The sequence below is a fragment of the Rhinolophus ferrumequinum genome, chromosome 16 (assembly GCF_004115265.2).
Source record: "Rhinolophus ferrumequinum isolate MPI-CBG mRhiFer1 chromosome 16, mRhiFer1_v1.p, whole genome shotgun sequence".
In the NCBI taxonomy this organism is placed as follows: Eukaryota; Metazoa; Chordata; class Mammalia; order Chiroptera; family Rhinolophidae; genus Rhinolophus; species Rhinolophus ferrumequinum.
Window position 1 is genome coordinate 50,251,956 of NC_046299.1, and position 20,590 is coordinate 50,272,545.

The window sequence follows — 20,590 nt, forward strand, 5'->3', positions numbered from 1 at the left end:
TACAAAATAAGTAAGTCCTAGAGACCTGCTGTACAGCATACAGCCTATAGTTAACAATACTGCACTGTATACTTAAATATTTGCTAAGAGGGTAGATCTTATGTTAAATGTTTCATCACAGAAAAAAAACACCTGTAATAATAATAAATAAGACGGTGGGAGGAAACTTTTGGAAGTGATGGGAGAGGTTTATGGCATAGATTGTGGTGATGTTTCCAGGTATATACTCACCTCCAACTCATCAAGTTGTATGCATTAATTATGTACAATTTTTTTTAATGTCAAAAACATTTTTTTAAGGAAACCCAAAAAATACAAAAAAGGAAAGGAAATCCTGTCACATGCTATAACATGGTTAAACCTTGAGGACATTATGCTAAGTGAAATGAACTAGTCACAAAAAGACAAATACTGTAAGATTCCATTTATATAAGGTATCTAACATAGTCTATTTCATAGAGACAGAAAGTAGAAGGGTGGTAGCCAGGGGCTGCAAGGGAAGGGAATGGAGGAATTGTTGTGTAATGGGTATACAGCTTCTGTTTTGCAAGATGAAAAAGTTCTGAAGATTTGTTCAACTGCAATGTGAATATGCTATAAACACTACTGAATTGTACACTTAAAAATGGTTATGATGGTAAATTTTATACATATTATTTTTATCATAATAAAAATGCATTGAAAGAAGAAATGTGGGACCAAAAGAATGAAAAATAAGTATACAAATAAAAATCTGTACATGAAAAAAATATTCTACATGAACACAACTGATAAGACGGGCTTTCCTGTTTCTTTCAATTATCAAAAGCAATAAAAAACGAAATGTTCCGTAGAAATCTCTCTGGCTGATTAGAGATCAAAACTGACAATCTATTCTATGAAGATTTTTCCCAACTTCCTCATCCAACATAATGACTCTCTTTCTTCACATTCCTACACCATTTATTGACTGAATCATAACATGTAATTTAGTGCTCTGTATGGTTATGTTTTCCCAGAATCCATCTTGCTCTTTAACTATTGGGAGGACTCAAATGACATCACTGTTTTAACAAATCACAGTTGTCAAATATCAGCAATGTCATAAAGTTCAACCTAAAGATAAGGTCATTAAGAAGAGAATGGACACTGTATTCTTTTCTTTTAAGTATCCAGAGTTCCCAACCCAGTGCAGTACACAGAGAAGGCATGCAATGTGTCTGTTGCTGATTAAGGAAAACAAATGGAAATCCTCATCTATGGTAACCAGAAAAGGGGTTGGGAAAAAATACACTGGGATTAAGATATTGCAATATGACAAAATTCTTAATGTATTCCTTTCATGTGACCATTCAGAGGAGATTTAAATCAATAGTTTTTATTTTATTTACTTGCAAATAATACTTTCTAAATACTAACAGAGCAAAGAATTATTTAAATTTTTAAGTAAGAAGAATAACTGATTTTTTAAAGGCCAAAAATAAATTTTCTTTAAAGACCTAAAAATACTTAACTTTTCTCCAGCCTGGTGCAAAAACGATCTTTTGACCTTACCTCAAATTTCCTTTCAACTCTGACCAAGTGATATACTGGATCATTTTACTGCTTTATTTCCCTTTCAAGAATCTTGTGTAGCTAAACGATGGTGGGCTGGTAAAATGGAGACCCAAGCTATATATGCAGGAAGAGACAGCACTCATTTATCATTCAAGTCCCGCAAAGGCTATACTATTTGCTAAGATGGATAAGACTGCCTCTGTCCTCAAGCAGTACAAGTCAATAGGGAAGACAAACTAACTGCTAAAGGAACATGTAGGGACAGAGAAAGGGTCAGGAAAAGCCTCCTGGAAAGGGTAATTTATGAGCTGGCTTCTCAAAAACCTAAGTTGTAAAAAAGAAAATCTATAGACATTCAGTGTCATCTGGTATAACAGAAACTCTCCTAACCACATTGTATTAGCAGTTCAATTAATTAAGGAGCATTATAATTACTTCTGAAAAACTTACGGCTAATATCCATAATACTCTGAATGACGCTCATGCATAGTGGATGGGTTCTAGGCTATCACATCCATGCAACTTTTACCACCTTAGGGCTTGCATGCTTACAAGAGTCACTTTGTTTTTTCCTATTTCATTCCTGATAGTTGAAGCCATTGCAATAATGATACAACAATGATTAAACATTACAGAACTGATGAAATACAATGATGTATAGAAAAAGGACTTCTGTTTCCAACCACAATGGCATAACTACACGAGACTTGTCTTTCCACAGAGGGAAAAAATACAGGAAATTGGACAAAACATTTGGAACAAATGCCTTTAAATACTGAACAATAGATAGCAACTCTGAGGAAAGTGAGGCATCTAATTGACATGAAGTTCTGTTTGGAGACATTTTCCAAATCATGAGCAGGAGGATCCCAAGCAAAATACAATAATTATGCTAAACTGAGAAGACAGATCAAAGTTTGGAGAAACTGAGGTGACTGGAATTGGTGGGGAAGAGGACCGGAGAGAAAGAAGTTAACAAAAGAAAAAATTCTTCGAATCTACATGGGATCTCTTCATAAGTTAACATTAAGTAGTGCATTCTTAGGATTAAACTATTCAAAACACGGCAAAGAACAATTACCAAGGAGTTGTAGGGCAAATAATTTCTAGAATTCACGAGCCAAAAATATTCAAGTTTTGACAGATTGTCAAATACTGTCCGAGGGTCATGTTTTAGTAGGGCTAAATTAATCCTGGAACAACAGATACTCTAAACCATGCTTTAAAACCAACCAACCAACCTACCAACCAACCAACCAACAAACCTTTGGAAGATCAAGCAGGTTCTTCAATAAATTTAGTGCCTGACAATAGAAAAATCAATACTTTTAAAGAAAAACAACAAAAACCAGACATTCAATAATATAACAGTCACAATGTAAAACATCCAATGACATCATTATTAGACAGATGTTAGTAATATGGTGGAATAGGAAGTCCCAGGCTTTGCCCCCACAGAAACACTGATTTAACAAAGACGTACAGATCAAAATAGCTTTATGAATAATTTCCCAAAGCCAGTTAAGAAGTTGCAGTACACCAGGCAAGCACAATGAAAGGAACAGAAACACTGAAATGAGTAAGAGGAGCAATTTCACTTGATTTATGTCAGCCCATCCCACCAGCAGGTACAGCTCAGCACAGGGAGAGAACGCCCCAGCTAGCAACTTCTCCCAAGAGAGGAAAAGAGAAGAGTGGAATGGATGTCCAACATTCTGTCTATTCAGAGGCTGCCCGAAGGACTGGTTTCTGTTTAACTTGCTTGGAGCACTGATAGAAATGGCACAGTTTGCATGCCTGGGGGGCACTGAGAACACGGTAGAACAGGAGGTGGCTTGTTGCAGCTGACAGCTTGGAGTAAATGGGAAAAGGCACACAACTTGAGCCTTCTCCTTCAGATGGGAGGGGAAAATGTGGAATGTGTGTCTAGCATTCTAGCTTTTCAGAGGGCTGCCTGAAGGATTGGTGTCTGTCTCACTTGACTTTGGGTGCTGATGGGAAGTAGGCATACAGCAACAAGCCACCCTACTCTTGGTGTTATCAGACCAGAGAACTTGTAGTGCCTCAGATAAACACCAGGGAGAGCAAGAGATTACAAACTCCTGAAAAAGGAACTGGCAAGTCTTTCTAATTGACAAACGGCCTACACAGGCCCAGAGAAGTTGTACCCTCCCCCCAAAAATTTCAGAGGCACTCAGAATCTATAGTTGGCTGGTTGCTGAGGGTGTTCCCCTGTATGAAGGCAGTCTGTAAATACTGGGGAATGTGGCTGATTCTTCGAAAACACGGATCTCAACATAAAGTTATAAAACACATGAAGAAACAAAGAATGTAGCCGAAAGGAACAAAATAAATCTTCAGAAATGGTCCTAAAGAAACAAGAATACTAATTACCTGAAAAATAAATCAAAATACCCATCACTAAAGGAGCTCTACAAGCTCAAGAAAATGATAATTAAAAAAACGAGTATTAAGGTAGAAAAAATATAAAAAAGAAATATATGGAAATTCTAGTGCTGAAGAATACAATTACTGACCTGAAGAATTAACTAGGGAGGGTTCAACAGCACACTTGATCAAGTAGAAGAAAGAACTGATGAACTCAAAAATACAAGGTCAGACAATTAAGTTCGCAAACTCATCCTAGAAAAAGTGCTACATACCTAATTGCTGAATATCACTACGGTCACCTTTGAAGTACTCCCCTTGGGAAGCTATGCACCAACGCCAATGCCTAGTCCACTCTTCAAAGCAATTTTGGAACTCTTTTTCTGGAATGGCCATCAGAGCTGTCATTGTAATACCCTTGATGTCCTGAATGTCATCAAAATGTCTTCAATATTTCCTTTATCTTGGGGTAAAGAAAGAATTCATTGGGGGCCAGATCAGGTGAGTAGGGAGGGTGCTCCAATACAGTTATTTGTTTACTGGCTAAAAACTCCCTCACAGACAATGCCGTGTGAGCTGGTGCATTGTCGGAATGCAAGAACCATGAATCGTTGGCAAACAGTTCAGGTCATTTTCACCTAACTTTTCCATGCAGCCTTTTCAGCACTTATAAATAGTAAACTTGGTTAACTGTTTGTCCAGTTGGTATAAATTCATAATGAATAATCCCTCTGATTTTAAAAAAAGGTTAGCAACATCGTTGCAACAAGTTTGCAAACTTAATTGTCACATCTCATAGATATACAGTCAGAGGAACAAATACAAAAAAAAGTGAAGAAATCTTGCCCAAAGGGATTTATGGAACAAAATCAAGAAGACCAATACAAACATTGTGGAAATTCCCCCCCCACACCAAAAAAAAGGAAAAAAAGGAAAGGAGAGAGTGAAAGGGGTAGAACATTTATTTAGAGAAACTGCGACCCCCAAATTTCCTGAATCTGGGGAAGTTAATGGACATCCAGACTGAAGAAGCCCAAAAGACTCCCAATAGGAGAAACCCAAAGAAATCCCCATGGAGACACATTATAATCAAATGTCAAAAGTCAAAGACAAAGGGAGAATTTTAAAAGTAGGAGGAAAAAAGCAATTCATCATGTACAAGTGAGCCCCATAAGACTATGAGATTTCTCAGCAGAAATCTTGCAGGCCATAAAGGAACAAGAAAATATATAGAAAGTGCTCAGTAAAAACTATCCTTTAAAAATCAAGGAGAAATAAAGACATTCCCAGATAAACAAAAGCTAAGGGAGTTCATCACCACTAAACCTGCATTAGAAAAAATGCTAAACAAACAGAAAAAACTACACTGCAACATGAAAACATATGAAGGTTTATAAAGCTCACAGGTGAAGGTAAATACACAGACAAATACAGAATACTGTTATACTATAATGATGATGTGTAAATCACTTTAAATTCTGTAACACACATTGAAAGACCAAGTATAAAAAGAACATTACAGGGGTGACCGGTTAGCTCAGATGGTTAGAGTGTGGTGTGGTAACACCAAGGTTGCCGGTTTGATCCCTGCATGGGCCGCTGCAAACTGTGCCCTCCTTAAAAAAAAACAACAAAAAAAAACAAAAACAAACCCCAGACTTTTACAAAAATGTCACTGGGTACACAATATAAAAACCATTTCTGCCATATGCTACAATAAGGATGAACCTTGAAGATATATATTTTCCTAAGTGAAATAAGCAAAACATAAAAAGTCAAATGTATGATTCCACTTATATGAGGTGCACAGAGTAGTCAAATTCATAGAGAAACACAATAGAATGGTGGTTACCAGGGGCCAGGGGGAGGGAGGAATGGAGAGTTACTGCTTAATGGGTACAGAGTTTAAATTTGGAAAGATGAAAAGTTCTGGAGATAGAGAGTGGTAATGGTTGTACAATGTGAATGTACGTAAAATCACTGAAGTATATATACTTAAAATGGTAAATATTGATTTTTGGTACAGATGGCAGAGTAGGTAAATGCTGTGCTTGCTTTCTATCATGACCACATCAAAATTACAACGAAACCACAGAACAACCATCACTGAGCGTCGCCTAAAGTCTAGCTGAACTGAAGTCCTACAACTAAGGACACAGAGAAGAAGCCACATTGAGACTCCTGGGAGGGGCACAGACACAGATTGGGCTGCTCCCGCACCCGCGTGTGACCATTAAAAATCGGGAGGGATATCTCTGCTGCAGAGGTCCCCCAGAAGGAGCAAGGGGTCCCAGCCCCACACCAGGTTCCCCATCCCAGGGTTTCAGTGCCAGGGAGAGAAGACCCCACAACTTCTGTCTGTGAAAACCAGCAGAGATTATGGCTGAATGAGACGGAGGGCAGCTAGAGTCCCAGGGGTTCTTCCTAAAGGGCCCACACATGGACTTACTCGCCAACACACTCACTAGCTCTGAGCTCCAGCACTGGAGCAGCAGCTTAAAAGGCGCCAGGGACACATGGGGAGGAAATGAGTTTTCTGGAGTCAGGGCAAGGGCTGGAGGGTCAGCTTTCTCCCAGACAGAAGTACTGGCAGAATCCACTGTTTTTTTGTTGAGCTCTTCCCCCTCTCACCGTGTAGAAACAGGTGGCTGCCATATCTGAGTCTCCATCAACCTAGCTAACACTGTTTGCCCCACCCAACTTTCAGGCACACCCAAACCACTTCCAGTGGCTTTTCCATACAAACGGTCTGTCCTGGCTCATGCTGCAGACTTTCATAAAATCTCAAAGGTTCACAAAATCCAAACAAGCAGTATCTGGCTTTGGTGTGTCCCATAGCTCTTGTTGAGGAGCTCCAAGCACTGCACTAATGGCAGCAGGCCTCGGTTCGCAGCTTGGCCTCAAGGCACCTCCAAGCCCAGCAGTGGGTGGTGGCCACCTGAGGATTGTTTTGTGGCTTATGCCAGGTGGCCACAGGCAGGACATTGGCTACAGCTGAACTTGGCCTGTGGCAGGGCCTCTTGCTGGCATGCCTGGTGGCCACCTTTGGATTGAGTTAGAGTACTACCCAGCCACCTCCAAGAATGATACACCCAAAGGGCAGACTGGATAGGTACCAGAGCCCTGCTAAAGTAAATCCTGCACAACAGCTCCTCCACTGTAGTCACAGACAGTCCTCACAACCAATCAGCTCAAGGGTCAATCCCTTCCACTGATGTTCAAAACACTGATTATAGGACGCTCAATGATCTCAGGGAGAACTGTAACAAAGAGATAGAAACATAAAAATGAAGATAAGAAACATAAAAAATAACCAGTCAGAAATGTAAAATAGAATAACTGAAATGAAGAATACACTAGATGGAATCAACAGCAGATAAGATAAAGCAGAGGACTGTATCAGTGATTTGAAATACAGTGGTACCTTGGTTTTCTAACGTAATCTATTCTGGAAGACCGCTCGAGTTCTGAAACATTCGAAAACCGAGGCACGGATTCCCCACAGACAGTAATGCAAAATGGATTAATCCATTCCAGACCTTTAAAATCAACCCCTAAAACAGCAATTTAGCATGAATTTTACTATCTAATGATACCATAGAGCCATAAAATTTACAGTGTTTGTAAATCAAAATGTTCGTCAACAGAGACATTCAAAAAACGAGGTACTACTGTATAAGATAGCAGAAAATACCCAATGCAAAAGAAAAAAAATCCAAAAAAATGAGGAGAGTTTAAGTGGCCTCTGGGACAACATCAAGCATAACAACATTTGCATCAATAGAAGTATCACAAGGAGAAGAGAGAGAACAAGGAATTGAAAACCTATTTGAAGGAATAATGATGGAAAACTTTCCTAACCTGGTGAAGAAAATAGACATACAAGGCAAGGAGGTGCAGAGAGCCCCAAAAAAGATGAACCCAAACAGACCTATACCAACACATAATTAAAATGCCGAAGGTTAAAGACAAAGAAAGAATCTTAAAAGCATCAAGAGAAAAGCAGTTAGTTACCTACAAGGGAGCTCCCATAAGATTGCCAGCTGATTTCTCAACAGAAACTTTGCAGGCCAGAAGGGATTGGCAAGAAATATTCAAAGTGATGAAAAGCAAGGACCTACAATCAAGATTACTCTACCCAGCAAAGCTATCATTTAGAATTAAAGGACAGATAAAGAGCTTCCCAGACAAGAAAAAGCTAAAGGAGTTCATCATCACAAAACCAGTATTACAAGAAACATTAAAGAGACTTCTAGAAGACCAAAAAAAAAAAAAAGATAAAAAATATGAATAATAAAATGGCAATAACTATATTATATATCTATCAACAATTACTTTAAATGTAAATGGCATAAATGCTCGAATCAAAACACAGGGTGACTAAATGGGTAGGAAAAGAAGCCCCTTACATATGCTGTCTACAAGAGACTGACACCAGATGAAAAGACACAGAGGCTGGGATTAAAGGTTATGGAAAAAAGATATTTCATGAAAATGAAAAGGAAAAACAAAGCTGTATTAGCAATACTTATACCAGACAAAATAGACTTTAAAAGAAAGGCTATAACAAGAGACCAAAGAAAGACCCAATAATCCCATTTCTAGGTATTTATCCGAAGAAACTCAAAATACTATTAGGTTGGTACAAAAGCAGTTATGGTTTAAAGGGTTAAAAACAATTGCAAAAACTGCAATTACTTTTGTACCAACCTAATACTTTGAGGGGACATGTGCATTCATATGTTTACTGCAGCATTGTTTACAATGGCCACAATGTGGAAGCAACCTGGGTGCTGTTGATGGATCAATGATAAAGAGGAGGTGGAACATATATACAATGGAATATTGCTCAGTCATGTAAGGGAATGGGTTCTTGCCATCTGTGGTGGTATGGTATTATGATAAGTAGAGTATGTCAAACAGTGAAAGACAGATGCAGTGTAATTTCACTTATACGTGGAATCTAAAGAACAAAGCAAACAAACAAAACAGATATAAACTCATAAATACATATAACATTTTGATGGTTGCCAGTTGGGGGGTGGTTACGGGGTAGATGAAAAAGGGGAAGGGATTAAGAAGTACAAATTGGTTGTTACAAAGTAGTCATGGGGATGTAAAGCAAAGCATAAGGAATATAGTCAATAATATTTTAATAACTATGCATGATGTCAGATGGGTACTAGATTTATTGGGCTGTTAGGTACAAGGAGGGTTGGGTGAAAAGGGTAAAGAGAATAAGAAGTACAAATTGGTAGCTACAAAATAATCATGGGATGCAAGTAAAGCATAGGGAATATAGTCAATAATATGATAATAACAATGTCTAGTGCCAGGTGAGTCCTAGTCAGAGGATCACTTCTTAAATTATATAAATCTCTTACCACTATGCTCTACACCTGAAATTCATATATAAAAAACTGAATGTCCAATGTAATTGGAAAATTAAAACAGGGCGGGGGAAGGTGAAGGGAATAAGAGGTTCAAATGTCCAGGTATAAAACAAAGAAGTCATGGGATGTAATGCACAACATAGGGAATATAGTCAATAACATTGTGATAGCATAGTATGGTATCAGATGGTTCCTGGACTTATCATGGTGAACACTTCTTTAGTATATAAATATTGACTAACTATGGTGTACAACTGAAACTAAGATAATATTGTATATTAGCTATATTTTAAAAATCTAAAAAAATGGAAAATTTCATGTTACATATATTTTACCACAATAAAAAAGCAGCAGCCTCTTAAGAAATTATTGGACAAAACACACACACCCAAACACACACACACACACACACAAAACAACAACAACAAACAAATAGGCAAATCAGACCCTGAATCATAAACAGACTTAGAAATGATGGAGATGACAGACTAAACAGAAAAGGACTTGAAAAGTATGATTATATGTTAAATATATGTTAAAGCATTTAAAGGAAAACGTGAACATAAAGAAGAGAAAAAAATGATATTTTTAAAACAGTACTTCAGAGATTAAAAATACAGTGTGTAAAATTTTAAAAAATCACTAGGTAGACTTAGCAGATAAGATACTACAGAAAAATAAAACAATGACCTTGAAGAGACAACAATAAAAACTTCTAAAACTTAAACATAGAGGAAAAAAGGTTGTATAAAATATAAACATACCTTGGTGATGTGGGACAATATGAGATAGTCTTTGCACATGTGTTAATGAAGTCTCAGAAAGTGTGTGTGGGGGTGGAGTGGGTGGGGAATGGTGGAAACAGAAAAATTTAATGAAAACATTTAGGCAAAAGTTGTTCAAATTTCATGAAAACTATAAATTCAAGGTCCAAGAAAATCAATAAACCCTAAATAGAATAAATACAAAGTAAACAGCACCAAAACACATCATAATCAAATTGTTAAAAATAAGTGATAAAGAAAAATCATAAAAGTAAGCCAAAGAAAAAGACATAGTTCACACATAAAAACAAAGATAAGAATTATCATTGACTTTTTATAAAAAAGCTGAAGACATGATCCAGCAATTCCACTTCTGGTTATATACCCACAAGAAATGAAAGCATAGACTCAAAGAGATATTTGTGCATAAATGTTCATAGAAGCATTATTCACAAAAGCCAAAAGGTGGAAACAACCCAAGTATTCACTGGCAGATGAATGCATAAACAAAATGGTATATACACAATAGAAAGCTATTCAGCTTTTAAAAGGAAGGAAATTACGACACATGCTACAACATAGATGAACCTTGAAATTATGCTAAGTGAAATGAAACAGAAACAAAAGGACAAATATTGCATTATTCTACTTATACAGGTACTAGAATAGTCAAATTCATAGACTAGAATCCCAAGGAATGGGGGGAGTAGAATGCCAGGGGATATGAGGAGAGGGGATTGGAAAATTATTGTTTAATGGGAACTGAGTTTCAGTTTGGAATGATGAAAAAAGTTCTGGAGATGGATGGTGGTAATGGTGGCACAATAATGTAAATGTTCTTAATGTCACTGAACTTAAAAATAGTTAAAATGGTAAATTTTATGCTATGTATATGTTACCAAAATAAAAAAGGACATTTGGATATAATGAGGATACTAAGTTGAAAAAAGTAAAACCCAAACAAAGCTAAAGACAATTGAATGACATCCTTAAAGTGCAAGAAAGAAAATAGTCTATCTAGAATTCTATATCCAGTGAAAATATCCTTCAAAAGTGAAGGCAAAATAAAAATATTTTCAGACAGGATCCATTCCTAGTAGCCGTGCACTCCTAGTAAAGAAGAATGATATTAGACAGATGATACAGCCAGTTTGAACCCAGGATTTCAAATTCCAAACCCTGAATCCTTACAAGTGTATCTCAGTATCTTTTTGAGATTGAGATAGTAAAAATGTGACAATATTCCTTCCCTACCAGTACTCTAATATAGTTTCTGAGGATCATATTTAAGTCAATTTATGTTAGTGAATTTAAGTAGTATATACCTGGTCTTTACATATATACAGTATAACCCAAAACGTATTCATTTTTGTTTGCCAGCAAACATTACAAATGGTATACTTTCTTGTTCACCTACATATCTCAAAACTATCTGTAACAACACACATTAAATATACAGCATTTATTTTTTGTTAAGGAAAAGGGATTGGGATGGAAAAGGGATTTTATTTCTTTATTTCTGTATTAAACTTCTTTTGGATCACATATTGCTTTTTTATAATTTAAATTTATGAATTTAAAGTTTTAAATTAAAAAAATTAAAAAGTGTACAGTGCCCTCTTTTTAAAAGAACATTAAGTCCCACTTCTTAGGAAAAAATTTGTTTCTGCTCATTTAGCAATTAAAAAAATGAGGATGGAAAAAAGATTTCAAAATTAAATGGCAAACCCTATGCCTATATCCACTGACAAGATAACTTTTAATTACTTTAGAGCACCTTTGCTATTAATCTTGATCTCAGCATAAACATGAAAATTTCACCAAGTTTTATTTTTTGTTTCAAAACTTGAGAATAATTATAGTTCATCCATTATAACTTCTTATATGACACAGCAAAGGCATAAGACGAACAGTCTTAGAGCACCAAAACCCTGGTGCTTACTCTATTTACAACTTTGAAACAGTCATGAAGTTAGAATCTGTGACAAAAGCATACGCATTAGAAAAATCCTAATATAAGGGACATGGTGTCAATATGTGAATTATCTGTTTTGGATGTTTTGGGGCTAAAAATTTACAAATGCTGTACCAACAAAAATGTGAATGTTTCTTTTATATAACACTTCAAACAATCGTCTTTTTCTTTTTCTGGGAGTAATATTACAAAAAGTAGTAAAACACAAATTAAAAAAGAATAATCTAACTTGTTCATCAGCATTTAACAAAAATAGTAGAAGCAAACTGACTGGGGAAGAAAGGAAATAATTTCTTTTTTAAAAAATTAAATCATTCATTCATTCATTTTCAATTACAGTTTACATTCAATATTATTATATTAGTTTCAGGTGTACAGCATAGTGACATTTATAACATATAGACATTTATATAATTTACAACGTGACTCCCCCAATAAATCTAGTAGCTACCTGGCACTGTACAGTTATTATAATATCATTGACTATACTCCCTGTACTGTACATCCCCATGACTATTTTGTAACTACCAATTTGTACTTCTTAATTCCTTCAACTTTTTCACCCAACCCCTCTCCCATCTGGAAACCATCAGTTTGATAAGTTTGAAATATGTGAAATTGTCACCAAAATCAAGAAAATGAACATATCCATATGGCCTTTCTCATCCCCAGGCAGCCATTGATCTGCTTTCAGTCACTGTACATTAGTTTGCATTTTCTAGAATTTGACAGAAATGGAATCACACAGTATGTACTCTTTTTTAATGGATTATTTTACTCAGCATAATTACTTTGAGATTCATCTATGTTGTAGCACATATGAATAGTTCATTTCTTTTATTGATCAGTAGTATTCCACTGTATGGGTATATCACAGTTTACCTACACATCTGTTGTTATGAAATGTACATTTAACTGTCAAACGGTTTTCCAAAGGACTTAAACTTTTTCACATTCCCACTATCAGTGTATAAACATTTCCTCTACATTCTTGCAAACACTTGGTATGGTCAGTCTTTCTGATTTTAGCCATTATAGTAGGTCTTGGTATCTTGTAGGTATTTTTATTTTTTTCAATTACAGTTGACATACAATATTATATTAATTTCAGGTGTATAACATAGTACTTATTTATGTACTTCATGAAGTGATCACCCCAATAAGTCTAATATTCATCTGACACTATACATAATTATTACAATATTATTGACTATATTCCCTATACCATACTTTACATCCCCATGATTATTTTTATAACTGGCAATTTGTACTTCTTAATCCCTTTTACATTTTTAACTCATTTCCCTAATCCCATTCCCATCTGGCAACCATCAGTTTGTTCTCTGTACCTATGAGTTTTTTTCTATTTTGTTCGTTCATTTATTTTGTGTTTTAGATTCCCCATGTAAGCAAAATCATTTGATATTTGCACTTCTGTCTGACTTATTTCACTTAGCATAATACCCTCTAGGTTCATCCATTGTTGTAGCAAATGGTAAGATTTCATTCTTTCTTTAAGGTCGAGTAACAGTCTATTGTATATATGTACCACATCTTTATCCATTTGTCTATCCATGGGCACTTAGGTTGCTTCTATGTCTTGGCTATTGGTAATAATGCTGCAGTGAACATAGGGGTGTACTTTTCCAATTTATGTTTTATATTTCTTCGGATAAATATCCAGAAGTAGGGTTGCTGGGTGATATGGTAGTTCTATTTTTAATTTTTTGAGGACCCTCTATACTGTTTTCCATAGTGGCTGCACCAATTTGCAATTCCACCAATAGTACATGAGGGTTCCCTTTTCTCCATGTCCTTACCAACACTTATTTGTTGATTTATTGATGATAGCCATTCTGACAGGTATGAGGTGATATCTTACTGTGGTATTAATTTTCATTTATCTCACGATTAGTGATGTTGAACATCTTTTCACATCTAAAAACTCCCTCACAGCTGTCTGCATTGTCATGATGCAAGGGCCATGAATTGTTGGTGAAAAGTTCAGGTCATCTAACTTTTTCATGCAGCTTTTCAGCACTTCCAAATAGTAAACTTGGTTAACTGCTTGTCCAATTGGTACAAATTCGTAATGAATAATCCCTCTGATATCAAAAAAAATTAGCTACATTGTTGCAACAAGTTTAGAAACTTAATTGTCCAACCTCGTATAGCATCATGTCATCTGCAAATAAAGACAATTTTACTTCTTCTTTTCCAATTTGGATGCATTTTGTTTCTTTTTCTTGTCTGATTGCTGTAGCTAGGACTTCCAATACTATGTTGAATAAAAGTGATAAGGGTGGTATATGTGTCTTTTTCCTGAGCTTAAGGGAAACACTTAGCTTTTCACCACTGAGTATGATACTAATTGTCAGTTTGTCATATATGGCCTTTATTCCCACTTTGCTGAGGTTTTTGTTTTTTTTTTAAATCATAAATGGTTGCTGGATTTTGTCAAATGAAGAATAATAACTTCTTAAACATTCAAACCATGAAACAACTTCTCATTTCTTCAAGTACAGTCTGTTATCTTCTTTGATGTGAGACCAGGCCAAAAGGCAATTTGAAATGCACCTGCCTGGGGCCCTGCAATTCCACTGTAGGAAAGAATTCCTGAAGAAACTGCTAAGCATTTACTATTACATTAAAGGACAAAAAATGCATTGCCTACTCTTCCTTTCCCTCTTTCTTACTTCCCTCTCTTCCTCCTCGTTGTCCCTCAGTCTAGAGCTCTTTATATTTCTGTTTCTGTCTCTCTTCCTGTTCATTTTCCCTGGAAATTTTTCCAAGACCAGTCACTCCTTTCTAAGGTTCCTATATACCCTCATTATCATCTCAAACCAGTATTAGTGTCTTGTCAGTAGCTTCTCCCCACTCCAGTTTATCCCATTGTTATAAAACGTGTCTATTATCAATCTCTTGCTTCAAAACTTCTTAAGATCACCATTAAAACTTCAACTCCTTAGCACAATATGTAAGATCTTTTATATCATGACCTCAACTTTTTTTGGAAAGTCAGTCTTTTCTACTAATATTCTTTCTCCTGCTTTCTTCACCATTGCTCACTCTCATATTATACCCAATAATAATAGGTAACATTTATTGATAGCTTACTATGTGCCAAGTACTTTCTACAAAAAACATTCATTTTACAAAGTTATGTGCCAGGTACTGTTCTAAGCACTTAACAAATAAGAATTCATTTAATCTTCATAAGAACCTTATTAGGTGCTATCATTGTCCCCATTTTACAGATGAGGTAACCTAAGCACGTGTGCACACACGCACACACTCACAAGCACACACACTCACATACTACTGGTGGGAGTAGAGAACAGGTCAGCAGTTCCTCAAGTAGTTAAACAGTTACCATATGATCCAGAAATTTCATGCCTAGATATATATCCCTCAGAAATGAAAACACACTCCACCCAAAAACTTGTACACAAATATTCACAGCAACATTACTCATAACAGCCAAAAATTAGAGGTAACCTAAATAGCCATCACCAGATATATCAATAAATAAAATGTGGTATACACTCCACACAACAGAATATAATCTGGCCATAAAAAAAAATGAAGTAGTGATTCATGATACAACATAGAATAATCATGAAAACATTAAGCTAAGTGAATAAAGCCAGACACAAAAGACCACATATTATAAGATTCCATTTATATGAAGTGTTCAGAATAGGCAAATCTACGGACAGAAAGATTAGTGGTTGCCTCGGGCTGGGTGTTATGGAGAAAGTGGGAGGTGACTGCTACATGGCATGGAGTTTCTTACGAAGTGATGAAAATTTTCAGGAATTAGAGAGTGGTAATAATTGCACAACTTTGGGAATATACTTAAAACCACTGAATTTTACTTGCTAAAATTTAAATTATTAAACTTATTTATTATATTATATTATTTATTATAAATTTATTAAAATTCTTACATTGGTTAAAATGTTCAGCAAAGGAAAAAGGCAGACCCTGAAGCAGAATACCTCCTATTTGTTGCTTTGACATGATAGCTGAATTCTTTGAAATATCTTATTTCATAGACAAATATTATCAATGCCAAAGGAATTTGGCAAGAAATTTTGATACAAAAGTTAAGTCAGACAAAACAATTCAACCATTCTATCGCTGATGGATATTTGAATAGTTACTAATTTTTGGCTATTTACACATAAACTGCTATGAACAGTTGTAAATATGTATCCTGATACACATGCTCTTCTGTGGGGTATATTCTAGAAAAGAAACTGTTTAGTCATAAGGTATGGGTATGCTGCCACAGTTTTCCATACTGGTTGTACAAATTACATTCCCATGCTCCAGTGTGGCAGAATGACAGTTGTTCTCAGGTTCGTTAACACTCAACACTATTTGTCTATTTCAGAAATTCCAGTGAGTCTATATTTGTACTGCATTATGACTTCAATTTGCATTTCTCTTCTGACTAAAGATGTAGAGCAGCTTTTCATGTGTTTACTATTTGGAAATCCTCTTTTATGAAGTGCCTATTCACACAGTTCTCCTTTTTTCTTTTAGATATTTGGGCTTTTCCCCGAGTAATTTGTAAGAGTTATTTATATTTTTTTGGATATGAGGCAATTTTCAAGAGAAAAAGAAACCATACATATACATACAGTAGTCTCCCCTTATCTACAGTTTTGCTTTATGCAGTTTCTGTTACCCACAGTCAACCATGGTCTAAAATAGTAAATGGAAAATTCCAGAAATAAATAATTCGTAAATTTGAAATTTCGTGTGGCTCTGAGTAACACGATGAAGTCTCACACTGTCCTGCTCTGTCCCGCCCAGGATGTGAATCATCCCTTTGTCCAGTATATGCTCCTGTATACGCGCCTCACCTGTTAGTCACTTAGTAGCCACATCAGATTGATTGTTGGGATCTCACAGTGCTCGTGTTCAAGTAACACTTATTTTATTGTTATAATTGTTCTATTTTATTACTAGTTATTGTTGTCAATCTCTTACTGTGCCTGATATATAAACTTTTTCATAAGTGTGTATGTATAGGAAAAAACAATGTATTACGGTTCAGTACTATCTGCAGTATCAGGCATCCACTGGGGTTCTTGGAACGTATCCCCCACAAATAAAGGGGGGCTACTCTACAAAATAAAAATAAAAAAATAAAAAAAGCATTAAGTGAGAAGTCAATTCCTTTTCGATAACAGAAACAACTGGAAGAATAAAAGTATATGCAGGAGCAGGATGCTCAGCTAACACTCACCTCTTCCATAAAAGACCGGTACTTGCGGTTACTGCAGACGCTCCCAGGAAAGCCGCCATCATTAGTCGTCGCCTGAGCTGGGTGGGCTGTGACCCTCCATGGTTCCATCGAGAGCCCAGAGCCAGTTTTGCCAATGCAGAAAATGAGTTAAGACGAAACATCCTGCGGGGAAAAAAGCAGAAATGTTACTCCTAACTAATGGTAGCGACAGTGATGATGATGATGGTATCATCTTCACCAACAAATATAAGTGGCAGACACTGTGCTAAACACTTTGCAATACCATGTATTATTCCATTTACTCCTCAGAACACTCGCGTGAGAAGAGCACTACTCATATACCTGGTATGTCAGTCAAGGTACAGTTGGAAGACCAGAAACCACATTTGAACAAGGAAAATTTAATCTATAGTATAATTAATTACAACAGGGGTCTGAGTGCTAAGGGGTAAAGAGACAGCAGATATAGGGAGCAGCCACTACTTTGAGGGCTGACGCAGAGCAACGAGAAAGCAAATCTGCTAAGCGGCCCCTCGAGCAAAGCGGAGATCCAGGCTTTGTGGTGAGGCCACAGCCATGGTTATCTGAGGAATTTACTAAAGTGCCACACCAACAGAATTCACAGTAAAGCCATTTACTAGAATTCATTTCAGCAGAACTCGGGAAGGGGCCCATGGGAGGATGCCCAGTATGGAGCTCATTGGGGAAGTGCATGTGGAGTGTTGCCACTAAAACTCCCCAGGAGCTGAGAGGCCCTGAGTCCCACATACCGCTGGCCACTGCCTGCTACAACAGCAGCAGCAAAGAGCACACAGAATCAGGAAGAAAACCCCTTCCCTCGCCAGTCCCTCTACTGAAAAAGCTTAACAACAGCTGGCAGGAGAGACATTTCCAGTATCCCAAAAAGGACAAAGAAAGATGGATTTAGAGCTGAAAAGCGACAGTTTGATAAAGATGGATTTAGAGCCGAAAGGCAACAGTGGCACATCCATTGTACAACTGTGGACACGGAAATACAGATACCTGCTCAAGGCTGTGCAGCTAGGAAGTGTTGGGTCCAGAATATGAACCAAGAGTGGACTGACTCCAGAGTCCACGTTTTTAACTAGGACACTTGGCTACCCCCTACCCTGTAATGCTGATACTGCTTTTGTTAAAGTAATTTAGGTTTTAATTAAATCCCTTTCACTCCTAGACCGCAAAAGCCCTCCTCCCCACCAGATTCTTTTGTTTCGTACTTATGACCAGCTGAGCCAGCAGAGCACAACCAACCACCTACCGAATGCCAGTGAGGAATAGATGTTTGTTATTGTAAGCCCCTGAAGTGTGGGGGTTGTTTGTAGGCGTAGCAAAAGCTAATTCAACATCTAAGAGAATTACTGGGGAGCTCTCATTCAACAAAAATTAATTAAGATCACCTACTCAGCCCTATGTGAGACCTAAAAGGCCAAGACTTAGTTTTACATTCTAATTGGGCAAAATACATATGAAACGTTTTTGAAGTGATACATTTCCATCCTGAATAAATATAAACATATTAGAGTATGGATGCTAGAGAATTAAAAATACAAGAAAGACCACGGCAAGACTGGGTTAGTCAGCTAAGGCTTTTGTTTAGTCTTGTGCCTTGGAATGGTGCAGAATTTTGATTAAGAGAGAGAAATGTCAGAGGCACCCCAAAAGATTTGGGATCATCTCTGTCCAGAGAATCAAAAGAAGATGACACTTTCCTTCTAGACAATGATCTTCAGGCCAGAGTATGGTCCCTCAGGTCCATTCCACCAGGCAAACTGAATGAAGGAGAAAGGGGCATTTCTTCCTGGTTACATGGCTTTCAAATCAAAATATCCATGTTCCTTCCCTTTGATTTTCTCAAAGCATAGTTCACCGCTGCCTAATTTAAATGATCTTCCACTTTGTACAGATATTCCTACAGCAATTAACATATTTGTTCATATATAAGTTTGCCTCCCCACTTGGCTCTGAGTTTCCTTTAAGGCCCAAATTATTTTTTTCCCCTCTTTGTAAACACATAGTCTAGTACAGGGCCTGCTACCTTAGAGATGCTTAACATATTTAACTACTTTCCTTATAAATGAAAAACATCAAAGTACAAATTATACAGGTACTGGCTCCTAACATTAAATATACTTCCCAGCTCCAGTGTATTAAGGAAACTGTCTTTTATTGTTTGGGTTCAAGTCAAGTTAGACTACTTAGTGGTCCCCTAACATCACTGAGCCAGTTACTGACTCTTCTCTGGGATCTATACCTATAATCTCTTAAGTAAACCTTTCTCTTAATCTCCTTCATTCAACCCACGTCCAATTTCAAAGTTGAAGCTAAATCCTGCCCTTGTAGACAAAGTGGAAAAGAATTATTGTTTTCTCCTATTTCCTATCACCTAAGCTTCAGAAAAACAATTCTTACATCCCTCCCCAATCCCAGAAATCATCTTATTTTACTGCATATACTCTAGTAAAATCCAGGACCAAAAAGGCTATTTTCTTCCTGTCAGTTTCTAATTCATTTTTAAATTAACATTTTCCAAACATACATAGCATGCTTTTGTCTATAACAAAAATGAGTACAACTAAAACATACAAATCTGGAGAAAACATTATTCATTACTGACAACAGAAAGAAAACAGCACTTGAAAATTCTCTATGTGAAAGACAAATAAGCAATTCACGTGCTGGAACAGGCAAGGGGTATGTAAGGATGGAAGATCAGATATGGAGAATAAACAGACATGTGATCAAACAGGTAAGCCATGATCCTTGAGAAGCTCCTTTGAATGCTGGGCTGAGAATTTTGATCACATATACAACAGGAAGCCACCAAAGTCCTTAAGTAGAAAAAGAACATTATGAAAACATTTTTAAAAGAATATCAATCTATCTACCAGCAGTGAATGGAATAAACTTAAAAGAACCAAAGGCAGAAAGAGCTAACAGGGCAGTAGTGAGTACAGCCAGAAGGTAACTAAGCATTGGGTGCTGATTGCCTAGATTAGGATGATAAGTATAGAAACCAAAAATAAAATAAAAAAATTTCCAAAGAGAAACAACACTACAGATATCGATGTTCAACATATCACTAATTGCATAGGAGATGTGGGATGTGGAAGATAAACAGAAGAAAGAGATTAAAACATTAACATTAAATACTATGGTAGAAAGTGAAACGGACTAGGAATCCAGTAACCCAACATCTAGTCTCAACTCCACTACTTAACAGCTGTGCACAAAGGAAGCTCATCTCTCCTCCTTA

General features: G+C 36.5%; 1 protein-coding gene across 5 annotated transcripts in view; it reads right to left on the bottom strand.

The window, feature by feature from the left end:
* MICU1 (mitochondrial calcium uptake 1) overlaps positions 1-20,590 on the bottom strand; it is a 187,018-nt gene that overhangs the window by 136,399 nt on the left and 30,029 nt on the right. For all 5 annotated transcript variants that reach the window (XM_033131106.1, XM_033131108.1, XM_033131107.1 and 2 more), the window contains exon 2: positions 17,317-17,478. In XM_033131106.1, coding sequence (XP_032986997.1) covers positions 17,317-17,477 — 161 coding nt within the window. In that variant the 5' untranslated portion in view covers position 17,478. The remainder of the gene's footprint in view (positions 1-17,316; positions 17,479-20,590) is intronic.